Genomic DNA, 13239 nt, shown 5'->3' with positions numbered 1-13239 from the left:
ATACCCTACTAATAGGCTCTATTCCCACCTTACTCTAGTGCATTCCTATAACCATCAGTAAGTCGTAACATAACATACCTACGTTCTTAACATGAGCACTGTAAACTACTCTAACTGTATTCTATCACATTCGTTTGTTCAATATCATGGATGGATATTATTGATGCTTTAAATGGTGAAAGGTTGTTCTCTTGAAGATTGCCAGGTAGGTAATCGAGTGCGCATACCTACCCAATAAGTGCGGCTCGCATAGCCGCCCAAACATTCCTTTTTACTCGCTAGATGGCAGGAGCGTCAAGCGCCTGAATGGACGCTGTGCCGCAGTGCCGCGTCTGCCGTATCACCGCCTGAATGCACACTGTACCGCAATACTGTCTCTAGGGCATATGCACACAAACAGATAGACACGTTTGTTTTGAAATTATTTTTTGTTTTAAGTGTGATTTGTGCAAATATAGCCAATGTATTATCACGTAATGTTTCCTTTTGTACAGTTTTGGGCTTTCTATAGCTTGGTGGGTTTCAAAACATTGTTTACCTTCACAGCACCACAACGATTGCAAATAAGAAAATCATGGATCAACGTCGTACCGCGTTACAGCAGTTCGGTAGAAAGTCGGAGGTTTACAAAGACTTAAACCGAACTGTCCGGGCCGCAGTGCGACGAGACCGTCGCGGCGAACTTCACAGAGAGATTAGTGGGCGGGGTCCCAACAAGGTGTGGAAAAGTATTAGGTCGGTTGTGGCTGGTAAGAAAGACGGACCAAGTGTTCAACCTGATGTATCGGCTGACGTTTTAAATTCTTTTTTCGTTTCTGTGGGTCCCCGCGTCGCTACAGAGATCCGTGACCAAAATCCAGTTGTTGAGCAAATTGGCCGTTTGCCGCGTGTAGATGGGCCATCTATCGGTGACGTTATCCTTCACATCATTAACACTTGCATCTCAAGGTCCGATATCCCCTTTCATTGGAAACACTCTATAGTTCACCCCATCTTCAAGTCTGGAAACCCATCTGATCCCACTAATTTTCGACCTATCTCCTTAGTACCTGTCATTATGAAGGTGGTCGAGCGAGTCATTCACAAACAGCTCTATCGCTATCTCTCCCAAAACCATCTTCTGGCCAATACCCAGCACGGTTTCCGACCCCGGCACTCAACTGAGACAGCACTTCTGTCCGTCAGTGACCAAATCCTGGCCGCCACCGATAGGGGGGATGTCTCTATGCTATGCCTTATTGATTTAAGCAAATGTTTTGATGTCATCAACCATGAGTTATTACTCGCTAAATTGGCAATGCACGGCATAGAGACATCCTGGTTCGCCGCTTATCTCCAGGGTCACACACAGAGTGTGTCATTGAAGGACGAGTCCGGTCGCCGGGTATTATCACAACCTCTCCCCAACTCTATGGGCGTCTTTCAAGGCTCGGCACTCGGTCCCTTACTCTTCACGGTATTTTCCAATGATCTATCACTTTATTCTGAGGATGCAGCAGTCTTCCAGTACGCTGATGATACTCAATTGTTGGTGAGTGGCCCTTTAAACGACCTTAGGGGACTCATCTCGCGCTTGGAAGCGTCACTGGCGTCTCTCGACCATTGGTTCAGTGCAAATGCTCTTAAAGTAAACACTGCTAAAACTCAGCTCAGGGTTTTCGGCAGTCGGCAAAATTTGAGAAGCATACCTGCTTTCACCGTTTCTTTTCGAGACACCAAACTAGTGCCATGCAAGCAGGTGGGCAACCTGGGCGTTATCTTCGACGGCACCCTGTCCTGGGACGCGCATGTGTCCGAGCTCAGTCGCCGATGCACGGGTCTCCTAATTGGCCTCTCCCATGTCCGCCACTATCTCCCCGACGGTGTCACCAAGACACTAGTGGTGGCTCTCGTCATGTCACGGATCCAGTACTGTCTCTCCGTATTTGGTAATGGTAGCCAAAAGAACTTCGATCGCATTCAGAAAATTCTTAACTTTGCCGCTAGAGTCATTTTCGGTCGCCGTAAATTTGATCATGTCTCCCATCTCCGGGACCAACTCGGCTGGATGGCACCTAAAACAATGGCTGAATACCATACCCTTATCACGGCGCACAAGGCCATCCAGAGAGGTGAACCCGAGGAGATCGCGACCCTATTTTCCAAAAAATCCCAAACACGAGCAAGGTCTACTCGCCAAGACCACCTTTTCCACTTACCGCGACCCCGACTAGAGACCGGAAAACGTAGATTCGCCTACCGTGCCGCGGCGCTCCTAAATACTCTCCCCCTCGAGCTAACGCAGTTGCCTCCAGCCAGATTTGCCCGTGCTGTAAAAAAGGGGCTTAAGCCTAGCCAGAGTAGCCATAGTAGCTAGCCTCATGACTCTTGGACTATGAAAGGCAAACGAGTCTGTGTGTACATAGTTATGAACGCGGCTTCGTGCGGGTTACACCAAGTATGTGCGTGTTCGGCGTTCGCGTTGTGTATTTCGTATCCGTAAGTGTGTGCGTTTTCTCGTGTAGGTACCTATTTCTTGTGTTATCTTCAACCAGCTCGGACTCGGAGTGTAATCGCCACGCCGATTGTGGATTGCTCTTGATCGTCAATACATACATACATACATACATAAGAAAGACATTGAGGAAACCGTATGAATTCGCAGAAAATAGGCACCTCTTCAATTCATCATGATTTAATATGTACTTACCACTCACCGTTAGCTTTGTGTGGCAATTAGTATCATCCACAGCCCGCCGCGTGGAGGCTGCCACATCGGACTGCATTTCTTTTTTACAGGGGAAATCCCGACAGGTAGTGCAAAGCTCACCGATGCCTGCGGGTAAACAACCTGAGCTCGTCGTCGTTGTCGTGGTTGTCGCCATCGCCGTCGTGGGCACGGCTAGTCGCCGAGCACCTCGCCGTACACCACGTTACGGGTGGCGCCCTGGCTGCCGGCCGGCAGGGCGAAGCGCAGGTCATCTGGCCGGCCGACGCGCGAGGCCGCCACGTATAGCTGTCCGTGGCTAAAAACGGGCTCGTCTAAAAAGACGGCCACCCGTCCCAGCGTCTGGCCCTGCGACTTGTTGATCGTCAGGGCGAAGGCCGGGCGCACTGGAAACTGGCAGCGCGTCCAGCGAAACGGGAACACGCCGTCCGGTGGCTGCAGCGGCAGCCGAGGGATCAGCACCCGCCGGCCGGCGTGCTTCCCGCAGGCGATGGTGGCCTCCAGCAGACGGGGGCTGAGGATGCGTCCGGCGATGAGGCGCGTCCCATTGCAGAGGCCGTCGGTGGCGGCCAGGTTCCGCAACAGCACCAGCGGCATTCCTGGCTTGAGGGCCAGGTCGTGCGCCGGAAGGCCGGGAGCACCGATGGTGTTGAGGTACTCCACCGGTACCGGCAGCTCGTCCTCCGCCTCCTCCTCCAGGCTGTCGGCGCTCAGGAGGTGCACCTCCTCGCCGGGAAAGAGCGCCGTGACGGCCGCGTTGATCGCGTCCACTCGGGTGTTGCGCGGCGCCAGCACGGCACGCGACGCCATCCACTGGTGGTCGTCGTGGTGGTCGGCGAGCCCGTCGAACACCCAGTCGATGACGGCGGTGACGTCGGCGTCCATGGTCAGTGCAGATGGCAGCTGGACAAAGCCGTCCTCCGGCCCGGGTAGACGGCCGTCGCCCAGCTGGAGGAGCCAGTCGGCGAGCGCCTCCAGCTCCGCGCCGTCCTCGCCGCCGGCCAGGCGGGCGCGCATGTTGGTGCGCAGCTGGGCCACTACAAAGTGGCGCCACAGCGGCGACCGGCGCAGACAGGCGCCAGCCACCGCGGCGCGTGATCCGTGCCTGCCAAAAGGGGAGCGAGCCAAATGTCACACTTTTGCTGTCGAAACTTTTTAGTTGTCTGAAAGTTGCTGAAAATGTTCTAGCGATCTATAATAAGACTATAAGCATATAAACCATTTCTCTAAATGAACACTTAGATTCTTTTGTTGGCATTTCATGATATTGATTAACATTTTTTTCAACGCACAACTGAAATATGCTATATGAATACACACTGTGTTTATGGGTTATTATCGACTGATGATAGCCTTATAAGCAATTTAGCAACTTTATTCTCATTAATTACTAACTTCTTTTTCGATGATTTAAAGCGAATATTAGCCGAAGCTCACATGACTGCTCTTAATATCAGTCCCCGTTAACACAGACATTGCTCAGTTTGAGATGTACACACACACATGGACAAAACAGCAATGCTCACCTGATGACAGGCAGTATCTGACGGAAATCACCGCCGAGGACGACCACCTTGCCGCCGAACGGCTCGTCCTCTCCGGTGACGTCGCGTAGCGTTCTGTCGAACGCCTCAAGCAGGTGACGGTGCGCCATGGGCGCCTCGTCGCAGACGATAACGGCCGTCCTCCGAATCAGGTCGGCCAGCGGGCTCTGGGCGGCGATGGCGCAGGTTGACGTGGCCTCGGGGTTGAGCGGCGCCTTAAAGCGCGAGTGGAAGGTGCACCCACCTTCCAGCAGCGTCGCGGCGATGCCGCTGTATGCCACGGCGAGCGCCACCATTCCACGCGCGCGCACCGCCGCCAGCAGCGTGTTGAAAAGAAAAGTCTTGCCGGTGCCGCCGGCGGCGTCGACGAAGATGGCCAGCGGTCGGTGCTCGTCGACGGCCGCCAGCACCCGGTCAAAGATGTCCCGCTGGGACGGCAGCAGGACGGGCAGCTGGGCGGCTAGCTGGTCATGCAGCTCGGCGTCGTCGTGCTCCATCTCCTCCTGGATGAGGCGCGGCAGGTGTCGCCGCTCGGCGTCGGCGTGCTCCAGGTCGGCGGCCAGCGCGCGCTGCTCGGCGGTGGGCACCGGCAGGCCGAACTCGTCCAGCTGCTTGCCGGCCTGCTGGAGCTGCTCCTCTAGCTGCAGCAGCACCAGCGTCGCCTGCAGGTCGTCCGGCAGACCGGCGTGCCGCCGCACGAAATCCTCTGCCATGTCGTTCAGGTGCCGCTCGAAGAGCTGCATCGGAGCGGCTGGCGTGCAAAAGAGCAGGATGACGCCGAACAGGCGTCGCAGCTGGGCGGGCATCTGCGCGTGGGCGGCGTCACGCATGGTGGCCTCCCACTCGCGGTCCTCAAGGAGGAGGCCTCTGACCGCGCACACCTCCCGGTAGGTGGCGCACAGCACGCCAGCGACCGTGCGCAAATCCTCAAAGGAGGCAGCGCCCGGCACATGGTGCAGGAGGACTCTCAGGTAGAAGACCTCGCCGTGCCGAGGCGAGAGGTACACCACCCGGCCGATGGCCTCCGTCGCCTGCTGCTGCCGTCTCTTCCGCCAGACTTTCTGGCCGACCTGCCAGGTGTAGCCGGACGGGAAGTCCGGGTAGAGCAGCTGCCGGCACTGGGGGTCGGTGGCGGCCGAGTCGCGGTTGTACTCGAGCCAGGCGGTGAGCTGGGTGCGCCGGGCGGCCTCGATGGCCTGCTGCTCACCGCCGGGCTCGAAGTACACCAGCTGCTGGTTGGGCAGGTGCACCTGCAGCGTCACCACGGTCGGCTGCTGGCGGCTGATGGGCTCCTCGAATAGGCGCCAGCAGGCTTCGCTGGCGCCAATCGAGCGGAGATCTTGGTACGCGGCGATCTCGTCGCCAAGGCCGACCAGGGCGTCGGCACGCACCATCTGCCGGTCGGGGCCCTTGTATATATACCTGAAAACATCGACGAACTGTTAGACAATCCAATATGCACGCTAGCTCGATGTGCGAAAGAACTTGGATAGCTGAATTCATGTCACAGGAGCAGGCGGGAAAACATTGGCTCCGTTTGGGTTACACTGAATCAACGTGAATCACATGGGTGATCAGCTGGATCAACAGTTAGCCGGGGTCGAAGTTTGGATTAAATTGGGTTGAATGGGTCATACATTCCCTCAGCATGTGTCAGAACAATCGTTCGGGTCTGATTCACAATAAGACACTTTGCAGCTCTCGATAAAATCAAACTCTAATTTTAATCTGACATGAATAGGACTTATAGATACATGCATCATATGAATGATGCGTTTGCTGCATCCCATCAAGACGCGCGCATCAAAAGACGCTTTGAATTAAAACGATGTGACATTCTGAACAGGCACACTACACTCTCAGTATATTTACCTGAAGAGGTATTTAACGGACTGCACACTGCAGCAGACCTCGACGTTGACGTGCGCGTCGAAGCGGAGGGACAGGTACGGCGAATGCGGCACCACCCACTGGCTGGTGATGAGCCGGCCGTCGCGCGCCGTCTCATGTCCCCCGTCTGCTGCAGCCCGGCGCCGGTACACGGGGTACGGGCTATCGTCCCGCCACTCCGTGACGGCCGCGTACGGTTTGGGGAATCCCTTATCGCAGCGGCCGTTGATGATGCAGGCCGGGGCTGGCCGCATGGTGTTGCACGGCCGGTGCACCATCGACCGCACGACGATGGCATGGAGCCGCCGCGCCTGGTCCGACTGCGTCGGGTCGGGCAGTTCGGCCGAGATGACGGCGTCGACGTCGTCGGCGGTCCGCGGCCGATCCTCCTGACGGACTATCAGTAGGATGTGGCTGTGGGGCAGCCCTGAAAACAACACGCAGACGCTTGTCAAAACAGTACAGCCACCCGAGAGCGGCACAATGGTGCAGTGCAATGCTTCATTGATATCGCCGGAATTGCGCGTCAATTGATCTTGGTGCCGGTTTAGCCGTTCAGTTTTTGCCGGCGTAATAAAGGGGTAGACTGTACCGCACAACACGCGTGCATTGTGGAACATGCGTCGGTAAAAATTCGCACCGTTTATATTCTGGCCTGCCGGCGACTGGCCAAAACATGACAATTAGCCATTAAGATATCATTGTGTGATAGTTGAACGACAACAAATAGAAGCAAAGCCTACAGCCGTGGGTATAGGCAAACAATGTCAGATTCGTACCGCCGTTAACCCCCTGGTGGAGGGAGAGGGTGTTTTTGGCCACATGTGTCAGTTTTTTTTTTGCAAGTGTAAGGAAAACTGCGGCGCGTAGCGCTGCGAAACCTGGTATCACTTATGACACATCAATTTCGCATCGTGTGTTAAAAATTTGACCCCAGGCCACATAACGTCAGGTCACCAGGTCAAGTAACCATGCCTCTGGAAAATTTGTGGCTCGGTCATTCCTACAATATACATCCCAGAAGCTTGAGACTCGGCTATTGCATGAAGGGATCAACGTACCAACAATTTGCACCTATATCTCGAAATTTTGATATCGGTGACCTATAAGGTCAGGTCAATTTTGTGACCTCGGCATTATAAGTCAATGGTATAAAATTGCAATGCTCTTCTTTTGGTCGAAAACACTCTCAAACATCGGGACACAGGTGAACATGACACACTGAACCGGAATATTTCAGTGACCTCAGCCATGACCTGATCATCAAAGAATGACCTGCATGATTCTCAAAGATCTTATAGAGTATCTATTGCATTCACCGCGTCTTACAACACTGCTTAGGTATTTTCCGATAAAATCTGGTGTAGCCAAAACGCTCCCCCCCCCCCACCTCTATGGCGAATTTGGTTGAGAGAACAACCCGGGCGCCGTTTAGATAGTGTGTAAAAGAAGCAGATTTTGCTTAGGCTTACCGCGCTTCTGGAATTCGATGACCATCAAGATAGCCACGCAGCGTCCGAAGATGCCACGCTTGGTCAGCTCATCCAGAAGGACGCGCAGTTTCTGGCCGAACACGCGCGCCACCAGGTCTGGCCGCGACTGGGCGTCCTGGCCGGGCAACAGCGCCGCGCGGATCTCGGGCCAGTCCGGGTTGCACGTGAAGGTGATGAAGTATGTCGGCCTCCCGAGAGCCCGGACGATCGCCATGGCGTCCATGTAGCTGCAAAACGAAACATTGATGACAATCAATATCAATTTGTCTCTTGACTTTGAGGGGTAGATAGGTGGATACCTCGCTCGGCTACCGATTGTATATTAGTCAAATGTGATGCATTTACAGCATGTTACCGCGGTAGCGGCATATGCATCAAACTGTCATCACTGCATTAATAGCCGTTTTCACGACGGCTATCTGGTACGCATTTGGTGCAGATTAGATACAGATTTGGTAAAAGTAGCTCAATGTCCTTGTTAAAAGTTATTAGTTTAAGCTGCACAGATGCTTATATACCTCATTTTGCCAAGTTAACAGACATTGTTTTCGATTAAAACACTGACATAAATTCATGATCCGAAAAAAAATATTGAAAAGAGATTCGCTCATGATCACTATAGATAGGGCAAAACTCACCGGCGCTGGTAAAAGCGCGGACCTCCTGTGAAACTGGCCGGCAGGATGATGCGCCGACCCAGCCGCTGCTCGCCTTCGCGCTGCTCGGCGAGCGCGTCCACCGGAAGCGCGTCCTCCAGCCGCTGGTAGAGGTCGGCGCGGATAGCCTGCTGGTTGCGTGCTGCCCACAGGAGTCGCTGCGTCTCGACGCGCGCGAACGCCATGCAGACGTACTCTTGGAGCAGACGCGCGCCGCGCAGGAGGGTGTCGTCCATCCCGGGTCGCTCTTGAAGGCGGTACGCGTAGTACTGCGTCAGCGTGAGCTGCCCGTACACGCCGCGGGCGTTGGGCACCGCGTGCCGCAGGCCGGGCTGCCAGCCGTCGGTGCCGAAGGGCAGCAGGAGGACGTAGTGGAGGGCCTCAAAGGCGCGGTGGGTCTCGTTGATTGTCTGCAGCGCCGGGCCGTCAGCACCGGCCCGACGCCGCAGAACAATGTCCTGATGGACGGGCTCGTCGCCGATGAGCACCGCCGCCTCCCTGAACCCCTCGGCAGGGTTGTAGCGCCGGCGGTGCTGGTCGGCCGGGCGGGCCTCGGCGCTGATGACCAGCTGCTGCTGGTCCACCTGGTCCTCGGGCAGCTCGGAGGCCAGGATGAAATCCTGCACGTAAGGGTTTACCTCGCGTAACAGGAGTTGCAGGTCCTCCAGCAGTGTCAGGAGGCGCTGCCGCACCGCCGGGCTGGTGGCTCGCGGCAGCGGCACGTGGCCGAGCCGCATGGCCGCCTCCGTCGCCGGGTCTGCGCAGGCCGGGTCGTTCACATAAATTTGGGCGAACGACGGCTCGTGGCCGTCGCCAGCCTCCAGCGGGCCGAGGCGGTGGTAGAGGCGGCCCTGGATCACGACGGACGGCGCGTAGCCACCGTCCGCCGGCCGCACCTCCCGCGTCATCATTGATGCGAGACTGAGCGCCGTGTTCAAGCGGCGGGAGTGCTCTCGGAAAGTGCGGGCCAGCAGGTCGTCCTCCGTCCACAGGCGCCGCAGGAGAGCCGGTGGCGCCGGCACGGGCTCCAGCCGCACCTTGCCGGCCTGGCAGCACAGAGTGGCGCGCTCCGACGGCCAGCGCAGTGCGCCACAGTGCTCGCAGTTGATGTTCCGTTGCCCCGTGTCCTGGACAGCGACCTGCTGCCGGCCGCTTAGCACCGCCTCGGCATCGCAGGCGGACCGGTTGCCGCGCTCACGCGCCGCCCTCCGCCGCCGCGCCGCCGCCGCCGCGTCGGCAGCACGCCTGGCCGCGCGCTCCTCCTCCTGCAGGTCGGCACGACGCTGACGCTGCCGTTCTACGTCCCGCTGTCGCTCGGCCTCCCGCTCCTCCTCCTGCAGGTCGGCTCGACGCTGACGCTGCCGTTCTACGTCCCGCTGTCGCTCGGCCTCCCGCTCCTCCTCCTGCAGGTCGGCACGACGCTGACGCTGCCGTTCTACGTCCCGCTGTCGCTCGGCCTCCCGCTCCTCCTCCTGCAGGTCGGCACGACGCTGACGCTGCCGTTCTACGTCCCGCTGTCGCTCGGCCTCCCGCTCCTCCTCCTGCAGGTCGGCACGACGCTGACGCTGCCGTTCTCGATCTAGCAGATGCTCCGCCTCCCGCTCTGCATCAGCCATCGCGGCGCGGCGCTGACGCTGTCGCTCGCGAATCCTCTCCCGAGCGGCCTCCCGCTCGGCCTCCGCCTGCTCCCCGTCAGAGTCATCGACGGCGCCGTCCGCCACGTCCTGGGCGGGACGGTCCGCCGCCGCCTCCCCCCTTGCCTCCCCCCGCTCGGCGGCACGCTCGGCGGCCAGGCGCAGAGCCTCGGCCTCACGCTGGGCCTGGCGCAGCCGCTCACGACGCCGCCGCTGGGCGGCCGCGTTCCGCTCACGGGCGGCTTGGCCCGCGCGACCAGGCATTCTCGAAACGTTCTCACACCACACAATTCAACACGAAACACTCCTTCACACAACACTGCACAATAAATAACACTATATATACAAATGAAGTCTCATGGTGGTAGGAAGCAACGGGAGCTGACTATAATAATGCCGGCTACACCGATTGTCACTGCAGGACGCGAAATGTAAACAAAAATTTGCAAAGCGGCAAATGCGCATAATACGCCTAAATAGAAAGTAAAATGTATGCATATTGTTGCAATCCATTCATTATTTTTCCTCTAGCATCCTCTGAGTCAGGTGAGTTATGCTATTTACCCACTGGTTCCTCTGAATTAGGTGATACGTTTGTGTTTACTGCCAATGGAGTTTATCGATCCCCCAGGCAGGGAAACCGCAAAGGTTATGAATTGACGTCATTCGTGTGACTGTCAGTTCTATTTTTTTTTTTTATTAACAATACATAGTTGTATTGTTATCTATTAGTACGTACTGTGATCCACTTTTATCTGTTCATTGTTAACCATCATTAGTGTAAGCATTTTTTTTAATGTTATCAGCATTTAATAGTATCAACATTTTTTAATGTTATAAAGTAAATTTAATTTATTTGTTTCACTTATCTATTTATTGTATTTTTATATCATTTCACTCTTCTTATCATTGCGGCATAAGGAGCGAAGGGTAAGGGACTTAATCCACCTGACAGTATTGGAGCTCTGCGAGGCTGCCGGTCACCATTTGATGTGCAGCGTGACATTTATCATTGTTTGGATATTATTCTCAGATGTGCACCCGACACCATAAATAACTCTCAAACGCTTTTTTGTATGACAAATGACCAACTGGAGCTGTCTTGCATGGCGCTCCCGTAAGCTCGCAACTGGAAAATGTTGATATTGCATACGGAATCAGGATGAGTCGAACCCGAATCCTGAAAAGGGAAAGAACTGGTGAGCTCAGTAAATAGCCGCTTTCACGTCGGGTGAATCTGGCGAATGCATCGAAGTTGACCACAAAAAACATCTGCACCAAATCTTGTTTCCAACAATTATCTATCATGAATTAACTTCGCTGTTTTAATCGAACATAATGCCTGATAATCTGACCTATCAAAATGTGTACCAAATGTGTACCGTATAGCCGTCGTGAAATCGACTAATAAGCATTGCGCGGCCGCCCCACTTTTCTTTTTTACGCGCTAGATGGCAGAACGATCAAACGCCTGCTTGCATGCTGTACCGCAATGTCGCTTTTGGCGAGTAAAGCCGCCTGAGTGCATACTGTACCGCTATGTCGTGTCCACCGCCCCACATTTCCCTTTTACACGCTAGATGGCAGAACCATCAAACGCCTGCTTGCATGCTGCACCGCAATGTCGCTTTGGGCGAATACAGCCGCCTGCGTGCGCACTGTACCGCAATGTCGTGTCCTCACATCTGTGGGTTGTCACCTTTTATGTCAAGAAACGTTTATCTGAAGGTGTTGTAATACGAAAGCTCAATTTAATGTTTGGCCCCATTTATTTGTATGTAAAACATATTTGGGCAAAGCAGGGCAGGTTTTTTACTTGAAATGTATGATATGCTGGTGATGGCAACGGGATGTTGAGTTTTTCGTATGTTAGGCCCTCACCGGACTGAACCCTAAATTTGAGCGTAATCGGCACAGCAGTTCTTGAGATATAAACGCAGGGGCATATATATATAAGATGAGATATAAACGCATGTGCAGGGGCGCTGCACGTGCGCACGCGCTTACTGAGACTCCAGATGACTTATGTGAGCCACCTGTCTAAATTGTCCCTAACAGTGTACACTATTTGATTGATTCGACCCAGGGATTCATCAGATGTAGAAGCAGACCCCCTCACGTGCGCGCGTGCATAAGTCCACCCCACTCGTGACACATGGCCCTACATCGCTTGGTGAGTGCCCTGCCTGCCGACAGTCCAAGTTTCAGCGCAATCGGCCCAGCAGGGGTGAAAAAAAGTTCCGACTCGCCGACGCACGCAGGTGACAGCTTATGACATTTGATGAGACAGCGCTAGGCTTGTCAAATTGATAGTTGACAACGAAAAGCTATTAACAGTCATCACGTCCGCAACCCCTTACAATTCACATTCATTCCAAAGCATAATGCATATCCTAATGTGAAGTCACGTTAAAATCATACCAGCGAAAATATAGCAGTCGCGTCCACCAGCTTCCGACATCCCTGCTGGCCAATGAAAAAGGCCGGCCGTGTCGTGAGTATACCGGTGGGTTCGATGAGTCAGCTACAATTATGGCGCGATTCTTATAAATAGTGGCTAGTGATTTGTTGCACCACATTTTATCACAACGTAAATGACGTCATTAAATTTTTGAGTTATTTTTCCCATCTATAACAGTCCATGTAAAAGCAGTTATTTGTTATATATTTAGATTGCTTAATCCCAAGGTAATGTTTTCATGTGCTTCTTGACCCACTTGCTAAAATACTCATAAGTTTTATTTGTCAACGACTCGCGTTTTTCTAGCAAGCAGACCAAGTCAACTAATGAATGCACGCTGTTTCTAGCAAGTAGCCAGTAGGTCACATTTTGAAGTTTATCAACCTGAAGGAATAAACTAATTCAAACGGGGCGACCCGTGCTCACGTGAATGATCGCAGACTCTTTGTACTGTTTGTGTGGCGGGATTGCGGCCGTTGGCGTTTTTAGTAATTTGTGTGCCACGTGGTTGTGCTAAACTGAACATGGGAAAAGCCAGACATCGGACACCAACACAAACACCACGAATGGTGCAAGTGGTGCCTCTGCATCTGTCTTATCTCAATCTCAGTCTCTGCAAACATGTCAGGTAAGTCAAAGCATTCGGTTGGCTACCACTTTGCACGAAACCCAGCCGATCTTCTAGGGGGTACAGGGTAAATATGTCTCTGCTTCTCTGCACCCCACGTGCCGCCTCGCATCTCTCCGGGCGGCGCCGCCCGGGCCCATGTAGGGCAGTTGGTAGCGTCTCGGACTACGGATTCGTGGGTCGTGAGTTCGCATCTTGGAGGCGACGCATGTTTATGCGATGTAGT

The 13239-nt window shown here is 54.4% G+C and overlaps 2 protein-coding genes across 2 annotated transcripts; both read right to left on the bottom strand.

Moving 5' to 3' along the window:
* Positions 1-2624: 2624 nt before the first annotated feature.
* On the bottom strand, positions 2625-7848 carry LOC122392568. The gene is made up of 4 exons (XM_043387610.1): positions 7614-7848; positions 6124-6568; positions 4234-5673; positions 2625-3812 (listed from the first exon to the last, which is right to left on the bottom strand). Exons 1-4 carry the CDS (start codon positions 7846-7848, stop codon positions 2882-2884), a joined length of 3051 nt encoding a protein of 1016 aa, XP_043243545.1. The 3' UTR covers positions 2625-2881.
* Positions 7849-8268: 420 nt separating this feature from the next.
* Positions 8269-10188, bottom strand: LOC122392564 (eukaryotic translation initiation factor 3 subunit A-like). The gene has a single exon (XM_043387596.1). The coding sequence runs from the start codon at positions 10186-10188 to the stop codon at positions 8269-8271; it is 1920 nt and encodes a 639-aa protein (XP_043243531.1).
* Between the last annotated feature and the right edge of the window lie 3051 nt (positions 10189-13239).

Source organism: Amphibalanus amphitrite, unplaced genomic scaffold, assembly GCF_019059575.1.
Source record: "Amphibalanus amphitrite isolate SeventyFive unplaced genomic scaffold, NRLGWU_Aamphi_draft 000023F_arrow, whole genome shotgun sequence".
Lineage (NCBI taxonomy): Eukaryota > Metazoa > Arthropoda > Thecostraca > Balanomorpha > Balanidae > Amphibalanus > Amphibalanus amphitrite.
The sequence above is the reverse complement of the archived record's forward strand: the minus strand, read 5'-3'. Positions and strand labels throughout refer to the sequence as shown.

Coding starts and splice junctions, on each gene's coding strand:
- LOC122392568 (XM_043387610.1), bottom strand. CDS start 7,848: ATGGCGATCGTCCGGGCTCTCGGGAGGCCGACATACTTCATCACCTTC. Junction 5,674..6,123: donor TCCGTTAAATACCTCTTCAG/GTAAATATACTG, acceptor CGATGTTTTCAG/GTATATATACAAGGGCCCCG. Junction 3,813..4,233: donor CAGATACTGCCTGTCATCAG/GTGAGCATTGCT, acceptor CCCTTTTGGCAG/GCACGGATCACGCGCCGCGG.
- LOC122392564 (XM_043387596.1), bottom strand. CDS start 10,188: ATGCCTGGTCGCGCGGGCCAAGCCGCCCGTGAGCGGAACGCGGCCGCC.